Below are 24729 nucleotides of genomic sequence, written 5' to 3'. Positions count from 1 at the left end.
GTAAGGATGACGCCGTGGACCGGACACACCGTTGGAGAAAGAAATTTATCAGGTAAGCATAAATTCTGTTTTTTAAAATAAATCTACAGATACATTTCTTTCTGTGCATATTCTATTATGTTTATGAGCGCTGTCCCATCTTTCACAGTTGGTTGAAAGATTACATATATATTTTTACATATATACACACACACATATTATATAGTATATATATAAAATATAGAGAAAATAACTTATTGTGTAAATATATACTCAGTTATTTTCTCTAAATTTTCTCTATTTTCTCTATATTTTATCTTTAGTGGAGGATTTTAAACTCACTTTTTAATTGTTGTTATATATATATATATATATATATATATATATATATATATATATATATATATATATATATATATATATATATATATATATATACATACACACACACACACACACACACACACACACACACACACAGCTAAGCAATACTGATTAAATAGACCCTCATGTAAAAGCAGCAATATCATACACATACTACAGATATTTTTGCTCAAACTGTATATCAAAGCTGTCAGCTTGTGACACAGAGAAGCCTCAGTCTCCTGCATAGTTTCCTCATATGCCTGGACCAGCTTGTGAGCATAATGTAACCCCATGTCTGCCAAAAAGGACTACAGTGCATTGTAAAGGAATACACTGCAATCCTCTATGGTAGCCAAGGGGTTAAATAGTGATCTGCATGTTTTGTTTTAGTTTTTTTTTTGGTTCAAAGAATCCTGTATTGGAAAAAGAAGAAAAAAAAGCTTCTACTGTTGCTAGAATAAGTTGTATGAGCATTGTGCACTTTTTTCATGACTAAAACGGAACATAGATTTTGCATATAAAATATGATATTAATGTAAAGTACCTTCTTATTGTTTGTAACTAAGCTCCCTTTTTCCGTAAAAGTATATTTTATTTTATGGCCATGACATCACGTCATCCAGCCCACAAATGTGGGTCGTCTAAGGGCTAACAAACTCGCCAATTATATCTCTTGATTTTGCATACAATTTACTTATATTATCAGCATTCAACGCATGCGCAATACCATTTCCTTCCTCTCGCATGTGCATATTGCGGCACTTAAGCCAACATGATAGCTGACAGGACGTTGAATGCGCAGCGAAGTCTATGACGTTGTGCTAACTTGCGCATGCGCAGTGCGTTTCGGAGTCGCCATCTTCCAACTGCAGTTGTCAGCCCGGATTGGGAATCCGTAAAGGCAGACAACTAAGTGGGTTTGGAAAAATTAATTATTTCAAAATTATATATTGTTTAAATGGTGCATATTTTATACAGCATCCCCAATACAAAAATATTTATTTACATGTATACTCGTGTGACATACCCAATACAAATCTGACTACAGTGTCCCTTTAACCTCTAACTTTCAGCTGTCACAAACTGTGAATCTTGCATGTGAGGAAGATCTCCAGCCCTCACCTACTCGGCTGCTTCTAGTGTGTGTCTGCTGTACAGAGGGGGAGGGCTGCACTTCTTCCTCTGACAGCCTTCATTTCATTGGAAGTGCTTATTGCCTTCTGCCCTCCATGTTTGAATTCTCCCGGTCTCTGAAAGCGCTGTATGATTTATGAACACAGCTGTCAGTCAGCTTAGGTCCTTCCCCCTCAGTGTAGCACAGGAAACAGATCAAGCTGTGCTACACCGGAGGGACTTTTTATTTAAACAGTGTTCTGTCATGCCGTTTTCCTGGAGGCCATCAGTAATTTAAATTTTAAAAAATTCACTTTCCACATTCCTCCTGTGTTTTGCGTGACCTGATGCACTGCCTGCGCTACACAGAGAGGGAAGGTGCGCTGCCGCGCACATTATAGGGATCATTGGTAGCAACATGTCTATTCTTAACGGTTCATAAACTCAAAAGGCTCAATGGACTCACCGCTAGTGTGAAGATTCTTGGAGGGACACTGTGGAATAAATCCACTCCCAACCCTGTACTCCTCAAAACACAGAAGTAGGAGTCCAAACCAAAGCCACAGTAACTATCCACTCAAATACGGGGTATTGTTAATTATCGCTAATACACCTGATCCTCCATCTTGAAATAATAGGGCAATGTAGATTACTCCACTCCCAGCCCCAAGGTAGGATTGTGTGTAGTATATGGATTCACTGTTCCCCTTAACTTTGCTGTGGATCTATACTGCTTCTTCGGATCACTGAGACGCTTACCGGGATGGCGAACGTAGGCGTTGTTCAAACTGACTGCTGCTTAAGCTACCTCATCACCAGTCGCTAGACATGGTGTCCAATGAAAGTGCACTTAAGGACACAGAGTCCCCATTCTCCAATAGAAATAGAAAAAAATAAAGTTCATGCCTTTACAAAAAGTAAGAACATAAATCCACTTTATTGAAAAAAGATTAAAAATAAATGCACAGCATGAAGCCATAGGTTTATAACACGATCTAATGTGTTTTGGTTACAGAGGCCGTAATTGTAGATCATAACCCTCGTGTTTGGGGTGTGTTTATAAAGCTAAAAACATTAACTCTTTCTAAGCTGATACAATACTTAACTGAACAATGATAGTAACTAGTTCATAGCCTCCATAATCAATAGAAGGCAACAATAATGAATGACAACTTAACTATATAAAATGTATGTCACTATTAATGTAGCAATTTATCTCAACCTGAAACAATAAACTATATATCAATATATACATTGAGCAAGGAGATAAGACTTTGGGCTCGATTTATCAAACTTTGTTCAAGATCGCCATTCAGTTCTCCGTCAAGTACTCTGCATATCGCCATCCGATAGGCGCACATGTGCGCCATTATTTATCATAAAAGGGGTCGTATTTCTACGTTACTTTCCAAAGGCGAGATGTGGCGTGATATTGATAAATCTCGCCGTTATTCATATATTTGCGCCATATTTATTATTAAAAATGTCTTAAATTAAAGCGCATATGAGAAATAAATGTGAATTCTCATTGATTACTTTTTAATTTGTATTGTTCAGTTATCAATGTTACAAATTCGATGTGTGCTTTTCAATAAACACAACATTTATTTATATTTACGATAATCGCTAACAATGTTTTAAAAATTTGAATATAATAATTGTGATCATATTATCACATTCTCTCACATATAAATCTTAAGTTAAATGGTAAGATTAAAATTTAATGTTGAAATAACACAATTTTTTGATATCTACTTTATGATTTGTTGTATCAATGTTTATATTATTTAAGAAAGCACATCAAGATCTCAATCAAAATTGTATTACAAATTATATCTTTTTATTAACTTTTGAACTACTTATCTAAACATGAGTTTCTGTATTTCAAAGATATAACCAAACCCTTTGATCGAACCCAACTCTTATATTTATATCCACCTCCCCCCTCAGCATTAATATTGTTTTTTTTAGATTAAATAAACACACACACACCTTTAAATTGTAAAATATATGTATTTATTGTAACCCAAAATAAAAGTTATTTTCATATCATAATATTTTTTTTTATTTAAAACTGAAAAGAAATTATTTTTTTCTTTATTGTTCCTAATTAAAAGGATTGATATTTTTCTCTTAAGTTTTGCACTTTTATGTATGTCCTCATCAAATTATTTTCAACTTCCAGCAGGGTATCCAAAATTTCTTTTTTGTTTATAGTTATTTCTTGCTCTTCAGCCACTATACCAATGAGAAATAGAAAAATAGTTATGTCATGACGAATACGTTTCAGTAAAGTATTACAAGATCAATAGTGTTTTAACTAATGCTAACAAGAAACACAGACAAAAGACTAATCTCTTGTTAGAAGGTTTTATCTACACCTCTGTTGTTATTTAAAAGCATGTCATCTTGATAATACTGTGTACACGCACATGCATCTTTTGTTCCACACAAAAGATTGTTATGATACAAAAGAACTCACTCCAATCATAAAATTCCGTTACATTGGATGAATTAGATTGCATTTCTTCTTCCTGTTCAAGGTTCTGTCCTTCATCTTGAATAGCTGAAAGACATACATAATTATAACAGGAATACTTATGTAATAGAACAATGCTGATTGAAATCCATATCTCTTTTCAATATTTATTCACTAAAACAAAATTTCTATTTTAGTACAAATAATGACATAAAAGGAGTGACTGAATAGACATATGAACCTACATATATTATTGTCTTGTTGTTGCTCGCTATTTGGTGAATCTTGATTCATATTATTATTTTCCTCTTCAACAATTATATCTTCAATGGCATTTTGGTCTGTATCTTCTTCAATCATGTCTATAATTAATATGATTATAGTCATTAAATAGAATAATTTTATTTATTTGTAAGATATATGTTAATGAAATCTACCTTCATTGTCAGATTCATCATCAATGATGGGCATTGGCCTTCTGCGACGTTGTCGCCTCTTTTTTTTTTTGCCTTTTTGTAAAAAATTTGAACATATAAATGTTAATATCAATGATGAGTTATCTTAATATTATACATTTTAGTAACTATATTCATACCTGTTGTCATTATAGCCTCAGACTCCATAAAAACAGTCGGTAGTGGATCACAATCAGCTTCTGGACTGGATGGATTCCATTTTATTGGGCGCAGATAACGGGGCCTTTTTCTATTTTTGACTGTTAAAAATTGAAATACAATAGTATTTATATTGGTAATCGATTGCACAGTACAACATCAGACTGAAACAATTACATTGTTAATACTGTTTCACAAACCGCAATAAATATAAAATGTATCCAAAATTTGCAATTATATTTGTGCACAAAGTTCAAGATTATGTAAACAAAGTAACAACTAATGAAAAAGTACAATAGATTTAAAAAATTGATACATAACTATTACATAAATACTTACATTTCATAACATAGCTTCTTATTAGGGTCCTTAATTTAGATTGTCTCCGGATTAGATCATTATTACGCTTCAGGCACTGTTTTCTAGTCCTATTATGGCCAGACAGACGTCTGACCCGTCGCACCATCTCTGATAAAATTGGATTTCTTTTATCCTGTTCCAATGTGAATATCCCCTTCCTTTTTTTCGGAAAATACTTTTCCATTGTATAGGTGATAATCAGTAATTCACCAATGGAAAACTTCTTGGAACGATTCATCTTCAAATGTATGTATGTATCTCTCTAACCATAAAACTCCACCCAATAACGGAACTAATTGTTATTGTTAGTGCGCATTAAAATATACCCATTTTAAAAATGATTTATTTTTAATAGAAATAAGTAATCAAGTCGAAACTTCATTATTTATCAATATTAAAAAAAAAAAAAATAGTTACATCTTTTTGTATCAATATAGATTACATGTAAGTTGTTACAAAGTGCGCAATAACGTGCACTATATTTCTACAGTCGATAGAAGATAACTGGCAATTGTTACAATGCGCAATAACTGTGACGATATTTCTACAGTCGATACATTTGTTTTCCTAGGTTAAATTTATTTTTAGGGCTATGTTCGTTGTTACCCCAATTGATACATACAAATAGTTTCGAATTTTAAAAAATAATGTATATAAAAATAAAGACACATCAATTTGAAAAAAATACACATTTGACCAATAGGAATAAAGTAAATTCTAATTGTGCAATCAAATTACAGTTACTAAATTTATTTAAATTATTCAGTAATCTATTCATATAACGCCCCATTTCTGTAACGTTCTGGAACAAAAGTTGTTAGTGATAATTGTTCATTACTTTATTCTGACTTCGAACGAAGACACTATTCTTATTAGCGACATTTTTTGATCTAAATTTGCGATGGCTACTGGACTAGCTGGAAAGACGAAAAGTGGCCGAAGTGTGATGTTTAGTCATCGACAGAACTGTATTCTAGTTGAAGTTGTCATCGAACATTACGATGTTATTATCGGATATCAAGCAAAATCTGTCAACCCTCAAAGAAAAAAGGCTATTTGGGAACAAATTAGTCGTGCTGTGTCAGCAGAGGGTAGTTTTCCGAAAGACGTCAGGGCCTGTCGGAAGCGGGTGAATGATATTCGTAAGAATATTAAAAGAAAAGTATGTAAGGAAAAGCAGTTATCAAAAGGAACTGGTGGAGGCCCCGCATATAGGGCTGAACTGCTTGACTACGAACAGATGCTGTATGCCAGGATGGGGGATGCTGTCGTGGTGGGACTTGATGTACCATCAGATACCATGGATTTTCGAGGTAAATATCTAATTGATTGCTATTAAACGAATAGTATAATATATTCTTAACTTATATTTCAAGATTCAGACAGAGCATACCCTGTTAATAATTTTTTTATATGAATATTTTTTATTTTTTTAATATGTATTGAACAAAGTTTGCTTGTAAGCTTGGAAGCAGGACCATTTTTGGATGAGTACCTGGATACAGCTTGTTAATTGGCTGGCTACATTTAAAAAGAAACCAATCAGCAAGCGCTAAACAGGTGTCACACCCAAAAATGGCCACGCTTCTAAACTTAGATTTTTTGTTTCGGAAATGAGATATAATCCAAAAAGAAGAAAATATAAAAATTTTATTAGTATTGAATTATAAAAATTTTTGGAAATTCAATGCTCTATCAGAATAATGAAATAATAATTTACACTATACTATTTCTTTAACATGTATTTTGTATATTCAGTTTCTCAATCTTTAATTTTAATTAAATTTTAATTTGTTTATATGTACTATAGAAGAACATGAACAGGCATTAGAAAATGAATTAGAAAATGCCCAGGTGGACCTACCATCCGAGTCTGAGTTGACTAGTGAACAACCCACAACATCTTCATGTGGTATACCATGCAGGGAAGAAACTACCAGTAAGTAAAAGTATATTACAAAAATGATAATATCATTTGTATTAATGAAAAGAATGGACAATGAAATGTAATTAATATGTATTACTACGTTTCTTACTTTTCGCCATGAAAATTCTGTTTATGTGAAGATATTTAATTTAAAAACATATATATTAATCTCAATTTAATTTTGTTACAGGTGTCATGGGATTACTACAAACTATGCAGGATTCGTCAATTACATTATTTGATGGTAATTATTGCCCTTTTTTTTTTTTTTAAGTAATGTTAATAATTTTTTAAAATAATTATTTTTTACATTCATAGATGAAATAGAAATCACATTACAACCACTTGTAACTGACACAGTTTGTCAGGAGGATGATGATGATGAGACACAAATAGAGGGACAAACATCGACACAACATGTAGAGGAATCAGAATGTGAAGAAGAGATTGAGGATGCAGAACAATGCCCGATAGATGAACCGGAGAGACCAAATGAGGTTGAAAGATTAACAGATATGGCATTGTCTTTCAGAAACGAACAAAATGAATTTTTTAAACAAATGATAGAATTGGAAAAACAAAGAAATAATATACTTCAAGAACAATTAACAGTGCAAAAGGAGTATTATCAGAAAAAGTTAGAGTTCTTGAATAGACGACATCCTGATTTATAATTGTATTCTCCATATATACCTTTAAGTTATGGGTTCTAAAATATTTAACGCACTTATAGCCTTTGTTAATGTTTATTAGAGTTCACTGTTTTGATGTTAATTTTTGTTGTTTAATAAAGTTTTTTATATTAATAAATAAAAAAAATTTATTCAAAGTAAATAACGAAACTTTTTTTTTTTTCAAAATATTCATTTTTTATTCAAAAAGAGAAAAAGATATGTATAAATAACACAACACAACTTTGGTTATAAACTATATAAATTCTATTTTTAATAAAAAAAATTATGTATTTCTCTCTCTCTATATATATATATATATATATATATATATATATATATATATATATATATATATATAATAAATAACACAACTCAACTTTGGTATCAAACTATGTAATTTCTCTTATATAAAAATAAATATAAATATATATATATATATATATATATATATATATATATACAATTCTATCAATTTTAATTATTAAATTAAACCATGGTATTTGAATCCAATCTGAAAATTTCCTGAAAAAAGAGAAAAGATGTAATTAATTATATAGAACAAACAATATTAACATGTTAATACAAATTTATTAAGGAGACTTACATCTAAAAAATCGTTCAATAATTTCAAGACGATTTTGAACTCCAGCTCTTGTGGTATGTCTTGTGACAATTTCCTGAGGAACATAAACATCTTCTGGAACATCCTCCAGACACACCTCATCTATATTTAGTTGGGAAATAGCAATATTGTGCATTATGCATGACACCAGAATTATGTCATTACATTTCTCTGGGGAATATTGTAGATCACCACCAGAACGGTCCAACACCCGAAATCTCATTTTGAGTACCCCGAATGTACGCTCAATAGCACTCCTTGTCGACCTGTGAGATTCGTTGAACTTTATTTCTGATCGTGTATGAGGTATTGGTACAGGTGTCAAGAGCCAAGGCCTACAGGGGTACCCGCTGTCACCTTCAAAAATATAAGAAAATTACAAATTAGCGACATGTAACAACAGGTTTATGAGGTTAAAATATGACATTTTATAAATAAACATAAAACATTTTAATATTCACCTAATAGCCAACCGTGTGGCATCTCTCCACGTTCAAATGCTGCAAATAAAGCAGACTGCTTTAATATGTGATAATCGTGGCATGACCCTGGAAAACCTGATCTTACTGCCCAAAACCGAAGGTTAGAGTCACATACTGCTTGAACATTGAGAGAGTGGAAGTGTTTCCGATTTCGATATTGCTCCTCCCTTAAAGCTGGTGGTCTAATTGCAATATGTGTGCAATCAATTGCACCTAGGACATTTGGAATGCCGGCAACTTGATAAAAACCAGATTTTACTTGGTGCCATTCATGTACATTCCTTGGCACATATATAAATTTATTTAGATGCTTCAAAATCGCTTTTAAGACAGTCCTCAAATGTCTACAAAAAGAAGGCTGACTCATGCCAACCACTGCACTGGACACAGCCTGAAAAGAGCCCGTGGCTAGGAAATGCAAAACTGCCAATAACTTGAGCATTCCAGGTATTGCCCTTGTTCTTCTAGTCTGTGGCTCTAGATCATTCTGTATTAGAACATATAGATTTTGTATGCTCTCCCTGTTTAGGCGAAATCTTTTTTTTATCTGATAATCAGATGATGCCTGTAGTCCACAACGAGGTAGAAAAACTCGTGGAACTCTTTGCCGTCTACGTATTGGCAAAATCTGTTCATTTCTTCGATTTTCATGGCCCCTTGCTAAAGAAATTGCAGACAAAATCAGGAAATAATCCATCTTCTTGCGCTGAAAATATGGAGTAAATTAGATGTTCTCCTATCTCTTCATGGAGAACATTTGTAGTCGTATTAGGAGGAGAACTTTAGGCTCTCCAATGGCGCAAAATAATGATAAATATCGATTTTGGAGAGAAATAGGTCGTATTCTTGAATATACACCCTGAAAAGGGCGTTTTAAAGCTTTATTTAGCGCAAATGTGCGCCTAGGCGAGGGACATTGAAGGGCGAGAATTTTGCAGTCGTATTTGCACATTTTTAGGAGTATTTCTTAATGATAAATAGGAGATATATTACGACGGCGTGAATTAAGGCGCAAATTAAGGAGAATATGTTTGATAAATCGAGCCCTTTATAGTTTAGTTTCACCATGAATTGTTTCCATTATATTGTAAAATGTCTACCAAGTATGCAATAATATTTACAAAAGGATTTACAATAAATATTAGTTACATCTTTACACCCAATAATGTATATTAACTGTGAATTGAAACCATGCAGTACCAACTTATTGAGCCTGTGTATCCACTACACTCCTTGACGCTCCAATAGGTTAATTTATTCCCCCCTCTTCTTGGTAACCGTATAGCCTCCATATCATTCCACTTGAAAGTATCAACCATCATATGATGGACATTGTTTGTTATGTATCCAAGATGTTCCCTAATCCTCGTATGGACAAACTTGCGTAGTGAGACCTATACACCCCCTAGTATAATAGGTCTCTCCTTTGACATAGGATTTGAAACTCGACCCCTAGTTACCTAGTTATCTACTTATGAACTAATAACCATCAGTGTTTAGTATTGTTTCAGCTCAGAAAGAGAAGGTTTTTTTAGCTTTATAAACACACCCATCACATGAGGGTTATGTTCTATGATTACGGCCTTTGTTATATTGTGTTTTAAACCTGCTTCATGCTGTACAAATTTTAATCATTTTTCAATAAAGTGGATTTACGTTTTTATTTTTTTAAGTGCGTGGACTTTCTTTTTTAATGTATATACATATCAATTCATCTCTACATGACCATCCTCGCTAAACAAAATAAAGAAAAAATAATTATAACTACCTTTACATATAATTCGTATGATTCATAAACAATGAAAGTAAAAACAATAGCCAATAGATTTACGTAATTATTACAGCCACTGTGTCTGAGTTGGTTACGTGTGGATTTAAAGGGGCATTAAACTGGAGTAGCATGGTTACTACTCACCATGCTATTGTTATTTATCCAGTACCTGCAGCTCTTGTTTAAACCTTTGACTTCTTTTAAGCCATTACACAAACCAGTTGCTAAAGCTCTGCACCTTTATACTGCGTGCCAGTATTGGTATACATCGTAGTACACAAATATTGTTGCATCCTGTAAAAGAAGCTGGCTTTTATTACATCTGTAATTTGCAATTGAGTTAACTTACACAAATTTTTTTTTTTTTTTTTAAACAGTACAATATATGACGGGAATAATATTGCAATGCAGCCACCGCAAAAATGCAGAGCTCCTATTTGGTATTGTGCACTTTAAACTAAAGATACATTATAGTCCAAAGTAGGCATGGCCATTTGAATGCTTTTTTAGCATCTGTATGCGCAAGAAAGCGGCCTTTTCATGACATTCAGTTATTTTCAGAACCAAATTTATTCCTGTGGAAGTGCAACAACGTAAAATCCCTTTATTACCCATTGCCCAGTTTTGCATAACCAACAGTTATAATAATACACGTTATACCTCTGTAATTACCTTGCAGCTATGCCTCTGCAAACGGCCCCCTTATTTCAGTTCTTTTGACTGACTTGCATGAGTTCAATGTTATCTATGACACACATGAACTAACACCCTCTAGTAGTGAAAAACTGTCAAAATGCATTCAGATTAGAGGCGGCCTTCAAGGTCTAAGAAATTAGCATATGAGCCTACCTAGGTTTAGCGTTAAACTAAGAATACCAAGAGAACAAATCAAAATTAGTGATAAAAGTAAATTGGAAAGTTGTTGTAAAATTACATGCCATATTTGAATCGTGAAAGTTTATTTTGGACTTGACTGTCCAATTAAATAAGGATTAGTTTTTAATTATGCAGCATGGGACAGTATATTCATGGCTGTAATGTTTACATTTTTTTGATAAATTTCATTAAAGGGACATTAAACACGATGGTAATATAAAATGACAAACTATATATAGAGACCTTGACATGGTACCTGGGCTTGTCCCATTTGGCCAGATGCGGTAACTAACTCTTCCAGTTTTACTTTTAATCTTAGCTGAGAGCTTGTAAGCGAGTGCTGGACTTTCTCTGTGTGTTGTATTAATTTATTTTGTAATTTTCCCTATGGTCCATACACTCAGGCTTGTCTGGGGTTAACTGCCTGTGACTCTGGAGACAGCACAGCTTCCTGAGAGTGCTATAGCACCCAGGGCTGAGCATGTTGCAGGGTCATGGGATGTGTACCCAGTCCAGTCTGAGAGTACAGTCCCCTTCCGTGTTTTGTATATGTCTAGGGTGATTACATAAGTCTTTGAACCGGTCTTGTTCCCAGTTTGTTTGATTGAGAGCTTGCATTTGTGTGGCTGTATTAGGGACCCAGGTTTTGGAAGAGACCTTGACTTGGTACCTGGGCTTGTCCCATTTGGCCAGATTCAATAACTATTTCTTCCAGTTTTGCTTTTAATCTTAGCTGAGAGCTTGTAAGCGAGTGCTGGACTTTCTCTGTGTGTTGTATTAATTTATTTTGTAATTTTTCCTATGGGCTGTGCACCCAGGCTTGTCTGGGGTTAACTGCCTGTGACTCTGGAAACAGCATAGCTTCCTGAGAGTGCTATAGCACCCAGGGCTGAGCATGTTGCAGGGTCATTGAATGTGTACCCAGCCCAGTCTGAGAGTGCAGTCCCTTTCGTGTTTTATTTATATATATATATATATATATATATATATATACACAGGGAGTGCAGAATTATTAGGCAAGTTGTATTTTTGAGGATTAATTTTATTATTGAACAACAACCATGTTCTCAATGAACCCAAAAAACTCATTAATATCAAAGCTGAATAGTTTTGGAAGTAGTTTTTAGTTTGTTTTTAGTTATAGCTATTTTAGGGTGATATCTGTGTGTGCAGGTGACTATTACTGTGCATAATTATTAGGCAACTTAACAAAAAACAAATATATACCCATTTCAATTATTTATTTTTACCAGTGAAACCGATATAACATCTCAACATTCACAAATATACATTTCTGACATTCAAAAACAAAACAAAAACAAATCAGTGACCAATATAGCCACCTTTCTTTGCAAGGACACTCAAAAGCCTGCCATCCATGGATTCTGTCAGTGTTTTGATCTGTTCACCATCAACATTGCGTGCAGCAGCAACCACAGCCTCCCAGACACTGTTCAGAGAGGTGTACTGTTTTCCCTCCTTGTAAATCTCACATTTGATGATGGACCACAGGTTCTCAATGGGGTTCAGATCAGGTGAACAAGGAGGCCATGTCATTAGATTTTCTTCTTTTATACCCTTTCTTGCCAGCCACGCTGTGGAGTACTTGGACGCGTGTGATGGAGCATTGTCCTGCATGAAAATCATGTTTTTCTTGAAGGATGCAGACTTCTTCCTGTACCACTGCTTGAAGAAGGTGTCTTCCAGAAACTGGCAGTAGGACTGGGAGTTGAGCTTGACTCCATCCTCATCCCGAAAAGGCCCCACAAGCTCATCTTTGATGATACCAGCCCAAACCAGTACTCCACCTTCACCTTGCTGGCGTCTGAGTCGGACTGGAGCTCTCTGCCCTTTACCAATCCAGCCACAGGCCCATCCATCTGGCCCATCAAGACTCACTCTCATTTCATCAGTCCATAAAACCTTAGAAAAATCAGTCTTGAGATATTTCTTGGCCCAGTCTTGACGTTTCAGCTTGTGTGTCTTGTTCAGTGGTGGTCGTCTTTCAGCCTTTCTTACCTTGGCCATGTCTCTGAGTATTGCACACCTTGTGCTTTTGGGCACTCCAGTGATGTTGCAGCTCTGAAATATGGCCAAACTGGTGGCAAGTGGCATCTTGGCAGCTGCACGCTTGACTTTTCTCAGTTCATGGGCAGTTATTTTGCGCCTTGGTTTTTCCACACGCTTCTTGCGACCCTGTTGACTATTTTGAATAAAACGCTTGATTGTTCGATGATCACGCTTCAGAAGCTTTGCAATTTTAAGAGTGCTGCATCCCTCTGCAAGATATCTCACTATTTTTGACTTTTCTGAGCCTGTCAAGTCCTTCTTTTGACCCATTTTGCCAAAGGAAAGGAAGTTGCCTAATAATTATGCACACCTGATATAGGGTGTTGATGTCATTAGACCACACCCCTTCTCATTACAGAGATGCACATCACCTAATATGCTTAATTGGTAGTAGGCTTTTGAGCCTATACAGCTTGGAGTAAGACAACATGCATAAAGAGGATGATGTGGTCAAAATACTAATTTGCCTAATAATTCTGCACTCCCTGTATATGTCATTTAAAAGTGGACTAATAAAAATCGGCGCCACCCCAGGACCTGTAAAAGTGACACTAGAAAAAGAACCGGCAGCCTATTTACCTGAAATATGGATAAATGTAAGGTCCCCACCTAACACAGTCCTATTTCCAAATAGTAAAAAAGAGATGTGGGAGAAGATTGGTGTCAAGGTGCACTGTTCACATAAAAGAATGTACAAAGATATATCAATGTAATAGACAGAGGAAGTGATACCAGTGGTATAAAAGACTAACACATACTTATACAATTGTGTATAAGATGATCTAAAATTCAATCAATGAGGAATCTGATTGCATAGATAGATAAGTAGAATAAAAAGTAGCATCAACCTGTGTCAATTTATATACAACAGTACTCAGGAGTAAACTGTTATTTATATGTAATATGATATTTGAACCTAAACAGGTAATGAAGGATTAAGCATGAATCCAAAATAATGTAAATCTATTTATCCCTATCTCCACAAACACAAGATAGAGAAGATAATATTGATAATAATAGTATTAGGATAGTCAGTCCTTATAATAAAATGGCAGTCCTTAAAAGTAAGTATTCAGATAATATCAAAAGTATAAATAGATTATTCTCGAATCTGTATGGCGTGAGATCTTGTTCTTAAAAAGTCCACACACTAACGAAATGCCTACTTACTAAAAAATAACCTCAATCCTATGAGGTAAGTAAAAGTAAATGCGTCCCTTGAAGGAATATGCGTCCCACAGCAATCTTAGAAACCGCTTCCTTCCTCTTCCAATATGGTAGAAGTATTCCCCTTCTTCCCAGGTAAGGTTTATGCTCTCCTCCCAGCAGCCCAGAGTCTAGTAGACATAGGGAAAGGGGGACACAAACACAAACCAATAGTGCAACACTGCTTGAAAAATATTTAAAAGCTTTTCATTATTATGTATAAAATGCTCACATTAGCAAACCTCAATCCAATATGAGGTATCAGTATTGCATGTAGTTTTTGTTGGTCACACCAGTAGTAGTTTGCAAAAACATATGTATGCCAGAGATAGCAAAAACCATACAAGCAGTCAGCAAGAGTAAAAAAGCGGTTTTGAAATAGTGTTATAAAATATAGTCTCTTCAAAATGTCTCCTTCTGTGTTTCAAAGGTTTCTCACTAATAGGTTACCTTCTTCATCAGAGGATTATTTCGTATAAGATTGCTAAGCAAACTTGGGACTTATAAAGCATATGCGTATAAAGCATATGAGTTCAATATTGATTGAACTCATATGCTTTATAAGTCCCAAGTTTGCTTAGCAATCTTCTCACACACACACACACACACACACACATATATATATATATATATATATATATATATATATATATATATATATATATATATATATATATATATATTAGACAATAAAAGGGCATTTTGTTGGGCATTGCCCAAAGTTAAACAGCTCTTTTACTTAATTTTTTTTTTACCAATTACCCCCTAACAGTAAAAACCCCACCCAACCAAACCCCCCAAAATAAAAAACCTAACACTAAAAAAACCTAAGCTACCCATTGTCCCTAAAGGGGCACTTGTATGGGCATTGTCCTTAAAAGGGCATTCAACTCTCTCACTGCCCTTAAAAGGGCAATCAGCTCTTTTACATCCCATTAAATCCCTTTTCTTAAAAAAAAAAAAAAAAATAATCCTAACATTACGCCCCAAATAGGTACTCACCGTTCCTGAAGTCCGGCGGTGAAGGTCTTCTTCCAGGCGGCTCCATCATCTTCTATCTTCATCCGAAGTGAAGGGGGCGCGGAGCGGTCTTCCCCGATGCGCGGATCCGGAGCGACGGTCTTCAGTGGCGGCAATTATCAGCGGCGTGGAAGCTCCTCTTCATCTGATCTCCGGCATACACTGAAAATTGAATGCAAGGTACCGCATTCAATTTGTGGCAACTTGCATTCCTATTGGCTGAAATTTTTAAATCAGTCAAAAGGATTAGAGCTACTGAAATCCTATTGGCTGTTCAAATCAGCTAATAAGATTTTCAGTAGCTTTCATCCTTTTGGCTGATTTCAAAATTTCAGCCAATAGGAATGCAAGGTACCCCAATAAATATGGGGTAACTTGCATTTAATCTTCAGTGTGCGGCGGACGTTCGCATGAAGAGGAACCTCCATGCTCCTTTGGACCGCCGCTAAGAACCGCCTCCAAGAACCGCTGCAGAGGATCCGTGCATCGGGGAAGCCACCTCCGCTCCGCATTCGCTCCGGATGAAGATAAACGATTATGGAGCCGCCTGGAAGAAGACCTTCTCTGCCGGACTTCAGGAATGGTGAGTACCTATTTGGGGGTTATATTTAGGATTTATTTTAATTTATTTTTATTTTTAAGATTAGGGATTTAATGGGCTTGTAAAAGAGCTGAATGCCCCTTTAAGAGCAATGCCCATACAAATGCCCCTTTAGGGGCAATCGGTAGTTTAGGTTTTTTTAGTGTTATTTTTTTTTGGGGGGGGGTGTTGGTGGGTGGGGGTTTTACTGTTAGGGGGGACTTAGCATTTTTTAAACTTAAAAGAGCTGTTTAACTTAGGGCAACGCCCTACAAAAGGCCTATTGGTAGTTTAGTTTAGGGGGTGCTTTTATTTTGAGGGGGCTTTTTTATTCTCATAGGGATTAGGGTTAATTTTTTTTTATTTTTATTTCCCAGATAAAACTAGAAAAAACTGTTTTTCTCTCTCTCTCTCTCTCTCTCTCTCTCTCTTCATCCAAAAAAGATACGAAATCCTCTGGTGTACAGCACTGTCTGACACTTATATTAGTTCTCAAAAGATGAATAAAGACTTGAGGTATACGCCAATGTGTGCCACTTAGTATCAATTTTCAAAAGAGGAATAAAGTCTCAAATTGTATCAGTTCTCAAAGGATGAATAAAGCCTCAATATGTTTTCAAATGTATACGTATCATATGAGCCTTAGAGGGCTACAGGTATTTCTTACGCCGCAAATGAAGTACTCCTTAGGGCTAGTTTCCACCTCCCAGTACCTTTTACAAACCACTGTGGCGGCGTGTGCCTCGTGTGTATTTTTTCACTCACTTCCGGCTTCTGGTATCTGGTATCACCTGGGTTGGGTTAAGCCAATCACAGAGTGTTCTTTCTGATTTCAAACTTCATGCGGGTGCCTGTATAGTATTCCAATGTCTGAGAGTCTCCCTTCTTCACAGAGCACTCGTGGTTCTGGTCTCTCCCTTTTTCTTCACTTCCGGTCACAAGCACAGGATTTCTGGACAAAGAACTACAATACCCATAGTGCTGTGGGGCGTTATACAGGAAGACTATTCCCACTCGCAAACAGTTTTTCAGCTATCTTGTTTTTATTCACATTAGATGTGTGTTTATATATATATATATATATATATATATATATATATATATATATATATATATAGAGAGAGAGAGAGAGAGAGAGAGAGAGAGAGAGAGAGAGAGAGAGAGAGAGAGAGAGAGAGAGAGAGAACGGTATTATATACTGAATATGTTTTTTATGTTCATTGCTCAATTATGAGTTTATTTTAATATATGTGCATATAGCTTCTTTTAGGAATAATAGTATTATATAGCACCGGTGGTTGAGTTGTGCTTTACCTTGCATTATTTTAACATATATTGTAAGTTAATATTTTCTAATTAAATATATCATTTATACCCTACTGATTGATGTAATGTTGCTTTTAGCGCACTTTTTCTGTTTTTTCTAGTCTCTTCGTCCCTACCTGTTGTCAAATTGTTTCTTTCTTTTCTATGTTTGAGTGTGAAAATTTTTACATTTTCATTTTATATGTTTTTGTTTACAGTGAGCTCTGTTTTTTTAGTGTGCTTTTGTTGATCATTTCCTTCTATATACTTGTAATGCAGTTTGAGTATGTAATTTACTGGTTGGCTTCTTTAGCTCATCAAATCAATATATATTCAGACCTGCTGCAAGCATTTTACCAAGAAGGGCATAACATATTGAGTCAATTTACAAAAGCTAATGAGGTCTTTGCATGACATGTTAGTTGGTTGCTAATTTTATTTTTTATTTTAACAGGACTGGAGTATATCACTGAAGATTTTCAATTGAACCGGTACAATTACGAGTGTACTCTTTGTCCATGTGCTGCTTCAACACCAGCCATGATATTGCATATCATGGGATTTCAACATAAAAGAATGTATTTGGTAAGAAAATGGTTATATTTTTTTAATAGTTTGTGTACTTTTTATGTCTGTTCAGTAATGCATTTATGCATAGTATATTGTGTTGCCTGAATTTAAAAGAGCAAAAAAAAAACTAAAATTATTATGTCATGCATATAAAAGAGCACTGTTTTAATTATTTTTAATGCAAAACTTTTCTTTCTAATGACACGGTGAGTCCACGGATCATCTAATTATTATTGGGAATATCACTCCTGCCCAGCAGGAGGCGGCAAAGAGCACCACAGCAAAGCTGCTAAATATCACCTCCCTTCCGTCCAACCCCAGTCATTCTCTTTGCCTACGTTAAGAGCAAGGAGGTAGTAAAGTTTAGGTGTTCGGAAGAAGATTCTTCAAGCAAGATTTTGTTATTTTTCAGCAGTACAAGTTTGTTCTGCCTTCTCCTGAGGTGGACTTAGCCCATGTCAGTCTCTTCAGTACAGCAGTGGTGGCTTTTAAGCAATGGAACTTGTGGGTTACAATCCTTACTGCGCCTCCCATGTATTTAATGCTGCCCTAACATTAAAAGCCTGAGTACGATTACTCATTCTTTGTTTTTGATCCACAGGTCAATGTGAGGGAGCATGCCTCTCAAACCTGGTGAGCTGCCTTGCTGCCTGGCAGATTTCTGAAGGTAAGTGCTGACTTTATATTTCTGGGAACATATGCAGGAAAAATATGGTACTTTAATATCAGTTGATAGGACAAGAGACATTCTCCTATTGCTTCGGGGATCATGTTTAATATCTGCAGTAATGGCAGGCACTGGGGATGAGGAGACTTGGGCTCAATATGTGGTGTAAGCTGCATTCATTACTTTTGGGTAATAAGAACCTGGCCACCAGGAGGAGGCAGACACCCCAGCCAAAGGCTTAAATACTCCTCCCACTCCCCTCATCCCCAATCATTCTTTGCCTTTCGTCTCAGGAAGTTGGCAGAGACGTGTCATAATTTTTAATTTTTGTTTTTTGTATCTTATGGAGGGTAGTACTCTTCGGCATGGGACAGGAGTTTTAAGTCCCGTCAGTCTCTTAGTGAAGGCTTGGATGAAAGTTAGAGTCCGGAGATGCAGGGAGTGTCTCTCTGCGAAATCATCCCGACTCATATTAACAGCTCCTCAAGCAATCAGCGTTGTCTAACCTCGCTCCACTTCCTGCTTTCTTTTCTCAAGTCCATGGCGGAGGCGATGCTACTATTCGTCACACTTGAAAGGCTGTGTTCCTTTTCCACAGCGTTGATTCCGGTAAGATTGTTGCATTTTACTTTATCGTCAATGTACTGTAATGTGAATGTTTTCCCGAGAGGTTACACACCTTTGCGGGAACTATATAACATAAGGGTCTCAGTAAGTCTCTGTTAGTATCTTGGAATCGAGGGTTAATATCTCCTGAGGGGGTTATTGAACAGGGGGGTTTATAATCATGTTTGTTATGTGATTCAACCTGCTTATGTGTGATGTTTATGGGCTCATGGTTAGAACTTTGAGGCCTTTGGAAGTGACGCAGCCTTTTGGTTCGGAGCACTTTTTTTGGACTGCTCTGTTCACCTTGTGTTCGGGAGTGGTTCCGTTCCGTTCCACATTTCCACATTCCTGACCGCGTGGCGAAGGAGATATTCTAGTCCGCAGGGGTCTGGTCATAGGAGGTGGTGAGTGCCCCAGCCATTGTGGGTGTCAGGTGCCGTTTTGTTTTATACTTTAGTCCATATTGATATTTCCTCTATCCAGTTATGGAGGATTCTGATGCTGAGACTGTGCTAATTTCAGATTCAGTTACAGAGGATTCTGATACTGAGACTATTTTGATTTCAGATTCTGTGTCCGGTGATGAATCCGGATTGGTCTTGTTGACACATGTCGACCAGTTTTTTTCCGTATGCCATTTTAGAGCGCCTTGTTCCTCAGGCCCGGGGAATCAAGGGACTGCTGAGCCATCCGCCTCTGGGAGTCCTGTCCTCTGAGAGGCAAGTTCCCTACCATTTCATACTTCTACACATGTGGGTAACCCAGTTTCTGATTCCTCCATGCAGGGTGGCGTGTTCCCCCCGGAGGTTGCAGACTGTTTTCGCTTCCACATAATGTTGGCGATGGTTCGTCTGCAGAGTCCAGACGTTTTTTGAGAATGTGCTTGTGCCCTATTGTCCCGGGCCTTCTGCCTTGGGAGGACCTCTACAGTTCCCTGCGGTTTTATCTGTCCCTGAGTGTTGTGCCTTTCGTTACAGGATTGCGCGCCTTTGCGTATTGATCATACATGTTTTTCAGTTATTGAATGACCCTATTGTTTCCAGATACAGGGATTTTCAGTCTGCTAATTCGAATGGTGCACCTCATTAGACACGTGGGGATGAAGTAATCTCCTTATTGTCATTTGTTTGAGATCTTTCCCAGTTTTTGAAAGCTAGGGCTCCGTTTGGCTGTTCCTATGGGTAGACCTGTGTCTTTTTGGGCGTTAACCTCCGGGATGCCTTATATTTTATTTATAGCCAATGGGATGTCTTTTATTTGTGTGTTTTTTTTTTTTTTTTTGTTTTTTTTTTTTTTTTTTTTTAAACTTTTTATTGAGGATTAAGCAATACAGCAGGTGTCACAACGCAGGTGACTAATAAATGTACATATATGCAAACAATATATTGTTGTATTGACATAGTAAATATAGCTGTTAATGGGAACACAGATCATTTAAATCAGGCATATCAAGCATGAAATGAAATATCTACAGCATAAACCTCATTTCTTTCATGTAATTAGCAAGAGTCCATGAGCTAGTGACGTATGGGATATACATTCCTACCAGGAGGGGCAAAGTTTCCCAAACCTCAAAATGCCTATAAATACACCCCTCACCACACCCACAATTCAGTTTTACAAACTTTGCCTCCGATGGAGGTGGTGAAGTAAGTTTGTGCTAGATTCTACGTTGATATGCGCTCCGCAGCAAGTTGGAGCCCGGTTTTCCTCTCAGCGTGCAGTGAATGTCAGAGGGATGTGAGGAGAGTATTGCCTATTTGAATGCAGTGATCTCCTTCTACGGGGTCTATTTCATAGGTTCTCTGTTATCGGTCGTAGAGATTCATCTCTTACCTCCCTTTTCAGATCGACGATATACTCTTATATATACCATTACCTCTGCTGATTCTCGTTTCAGTACTGGTTTGGCTTTCTACAAACATGTAGATGAGTGTCCTGGGGTAAGTAAATCTTATTTTCTGTGACACTCTAAGCTATGGTTGGGCACTTTGTTTATAAAGTTCTAAATATATGTATTCAAACATTTATTTGACTCAGAATGTTCAACTTTCCTTATTTTCAGACAGTCAGTTTCATATTTGGGATAATGCATTTAATTTAATCATTTTTTCTTACCTTCAAAAATTTCCCTGTGTGCTGTTAGGCTCGCGGGGGCTGAAAATGCTTCATTTTATTGCGTCATTCTTGGCGCGGACTTTTTTGGCGCAAAAAATTTGTTTCCGTTTCCGGCGTCATACGTGTCGCCGGAAGTTGCGTCATTTTTTGACGTTATTTTGCGCCAAAAATGTTGGCGTTCCGGATGTGGCGTCATTTTGGCGCCAAAAAGCATTTAGGCGCCAAATAATGTGGGCGTCTTATTGGCGCGAAAAATATGGGCGTCGCTTTTGTCTCCACATTATTTAAGTCTCATTTTTCATTGCTTCTGGTTGCTAGAAGCTTGTTCTTTGGCATTTTTTCCCATTCCTGAAACTGTCATTTAAGGAATTTGATCAATTTCCTTTATATATATGTTGTTTTTTCTCTTACATATTGCAAGATGTCTCATGTTGCATCTGAGTCAGAAGATACTACAGGAAAATCGCTGTCTAGTGCTGGATCTACCAAAGCTAAGTGTATCTGCTGTAAACTTTTGGTAGCTATTCCTCCAGCTGTTGTTTGTATTGATTGTCATGACAAACTTGTTAAAGCAGATAATATTTCCTTTAGTAAAGTACCATTGCCTGTTGCAGTTCCTTCAACATCTAAGGTGCAGAATGTTCCTGATAAAATAAGAGATTTTGTTTCTGAATCCATAAAGAAGGCTATGTCTGTTATTTCTCCTTCTAGTAAACGTAAAAAATCTTTTAAAACTTCTCTCCCTACAGATGAATTTTTAAATGAACATCATCATTCTGATTCTGATGACTCTTCTGGTTCAGAGGATTCTGTCTCAGAGGTTGATGCTGATAAATCTTCATTTCTCCAACATAGGTGTGTCCGGTCCACGGCGTCATCCTTACTTGTGGGATATTCTCTTCCCCAACAGGAAATGGCAAAGAGCCCAGCAAAGCTGGTCACATGATCCCTCCTAGGCTCCGCCTACCCCAGTCATTCTCTTTGCCGTTGTACAGGCAACATCTCCACGGAGATGGCTTAGAGTTTTTTAGTGTTTAACTGTAGTTTTTATTATTCAATCAAGAGTTTGTTATTTTGAAATAGTGCTGGTATGTACTATTTACTCAGAAACAGAAAAGAGATGAAGATTTCTGTTTGTATGAGGAAAATGATTTTAGCAACCGTCACTAAAATCCATGGCTGTTCCACACAGGACTGTTGAGAGCAATTAACTTCAGTTGGGGGAACAGTGAGCAGTCTCTTGCTGCTTGAGGTATGACACATTCTAACAAGACGATGTAATGCTGGAAGCTGTCATTTTCCCTATGGGATCCGGTAAGCCATGTTTATTACGATCGTAAATAAGGGCTTCAAAAAGGGCTTATTAAGACTGTAGACTTTTTCTGGGCTAAATCGATTGATTATTAACACATATTTAGCCTTGAGGAATCATTTTATCTGGGTATTTTGATATAATATTATCGGCAGGCACTGTTTTAGACACCTTATTCTTTAGGGGCTTTCCCAAAGCATAGGCAGAGCCTCATTTTCGCGCCGGTGTTGCGCACTTGTTTTTGAGAGGCATGGCATGCAGTCGCATGTGAGAGGAGCTCTGATACTTAGAAAAGACTTTCTGAAGGCGTCATTTGGTATCGTATTCCCCTTGGGGCTTGGTTGGGTCTCAGCAAAGCAGATACCAGGGACTGTAAAGGGGTTAAAGTTCAAAACGGCTCCGGTTCCGTTATTTTAAGGGTTAAAGCTTCCAAATTTGGTGTGCAATACTTTTAAGGCTTTAAGACACTGTGGTGAAAATTTGGTGAATTTTGAACAATTCCTTCATGTTTTTTCGCAATTGCAGTAATAAAGTGTGTTCAGTTTAAAATTTAAAGTGACAGTAACGGTTTTATTTTAAAACGTTTTTTGTACTTTGTTATCAAGTTTATGCCTGTTTAACATGTCTGAACTACCAGATAGACTGTGTTCTGAATGTGGGGAAGCCAGAATTCCTATTCATTTAAATAAATGTGATTTATGTGACAATGACAATGATGCCCAAGATGATTCCTCAAGTGAGGGGAGTAAGCATGGTACTGCATCATTCCCTCCTTCGTCTACACGAGTCTTGCCCACTCAGGAGGCCCCTAGTACATCTAGCGCGCCAATACTCCTTACTATGCAACAATTAACGGCTGTAATGGATAATTCTGTCAAAAACATTTTAGCCAAAATGAACACTTATCAGCGTAAGCGCGACTGCTCTGTTTTAGATACTGAAGAGCATGACGACGCTGATAATAATATTTCTGAAGGGCCCCTAACCCAGTCTGAGGGGGCCAGGGAGGTTTTGTCTGAGGGAGAAATTACTGATTCAGGGAACATTTCTCAACAAGCTGAACCTGATGTGATTGCATTTAAATTTAAGTTGGAACATCTCCGCATTCTGCTTAAGGAGGTATTATCCACTCTGGATGATTGTGACAAGTTGGTCATCCCAGAGAAACTATGTAAAATGGACAAGTTCCTAGAGGTGCCGGGACTCCCAGAAGCTTTTCCTATACCCAAGCGGGTGGCGGACATTGTTAATAAAGAATGGGAAAGGCCCGGTATTCCTTTCGTCCCTCCCCCCATATTTAAAAAATTGTTTCCTATGGTCGACCCCAGAAAGGACTTATGGCAGACAGTCCCCAAGGTCGAGGGAGCGGTTTCCACTTTAAACAAACGCACCACTATACCCATAGAGGATAGTTGTGCTTTCAAAGATCCTATGGATAAAAAATTAGAAGGTTTGCTTAAAAAGATGTTTGTTCAGCAGGGTTACCTTCTACAACCAATTTCATGCATTGTCCCTGTCGCTACAGCCGCATGTTTCTGGTTCGATGAGCTGATAAAGGAGGTCGATAGTGATTCTCCTCCTTTTGAGGAGATTATGGACAGAATCAATGCTCTCAAATTGGCTAATTCTTTCACCCTAGACGCCACTTTGCAATTGGCTAGGTTAGCGGCTAAGAATTCTGGGTTTGCTATTGTGGCGCGCAGAGCGCTTTGGTTGAAATCTTGGTCGGCTGATGCGTCTTCCAAGAACAAGCTACTTAACATTCCTTTCAAGGGGAAAACGCTGTTTGGCCCTGACTTGAAAGAGATTATCTCTGATATCACTGGGGGTAAGGGCCACGCCCTTCCTCAGGATCGGCCTTTCAAGGCAAAAAATAAACCTAATTTTCGTCCCTTTCGTAGAAACGGACCAGCCCAAGGTGCTACGTCCTCTAAGCAAGAGGGTAATTCTTCTCAAGCCAAGCCAGCTTGGAGACCAATGCAAGGCTGGAACAAGGGAAAGCAGGCCAA

The 24729-nt window shown here is 36.8% G+C and overlaps 1 protein-coding gene across 1 annotated transcript in view; it reads left to right on the top strand.

Annotated features, from left to right (window-relative positions):
• Positions 1-24729, top strand: part of LOC128660489 (uncharacterized) — an 808651-nt gene that overhangs the window by 477788 nt on the left and 306134 nt on the right. Inside the window, exon 8 of the mRNA XM_053714366.1 lies at positions 17899-18029. Within this exon, the coding sequence (XP_053570341.1) occupies positions 17899-18029 (131 nt within the window). The remainder of the gene's footprint in view (positions 1-17898; positions 18030-24729) is intronic.

The sequence above is a fragment of the Bombina bombina genome, chromosome 5, assembly GCF_027579735.1.
Source record: "Bombina bombina isolate aBomBom1 chromosome 5, aBomBom1.pri, whole genome shotgun sequence".
NCBI classification, from domain to species: Eukaryota; Metazoa; Chordata; class Amphibia; order Anura; family Bombinatoridae; genus Bombina; species Bombina bombina.
The sequence above is the reverse complement of the archived record's forward strand: the minus strand, read 5'-3'. Positions and strand labels throughout refer to the sequence as shown.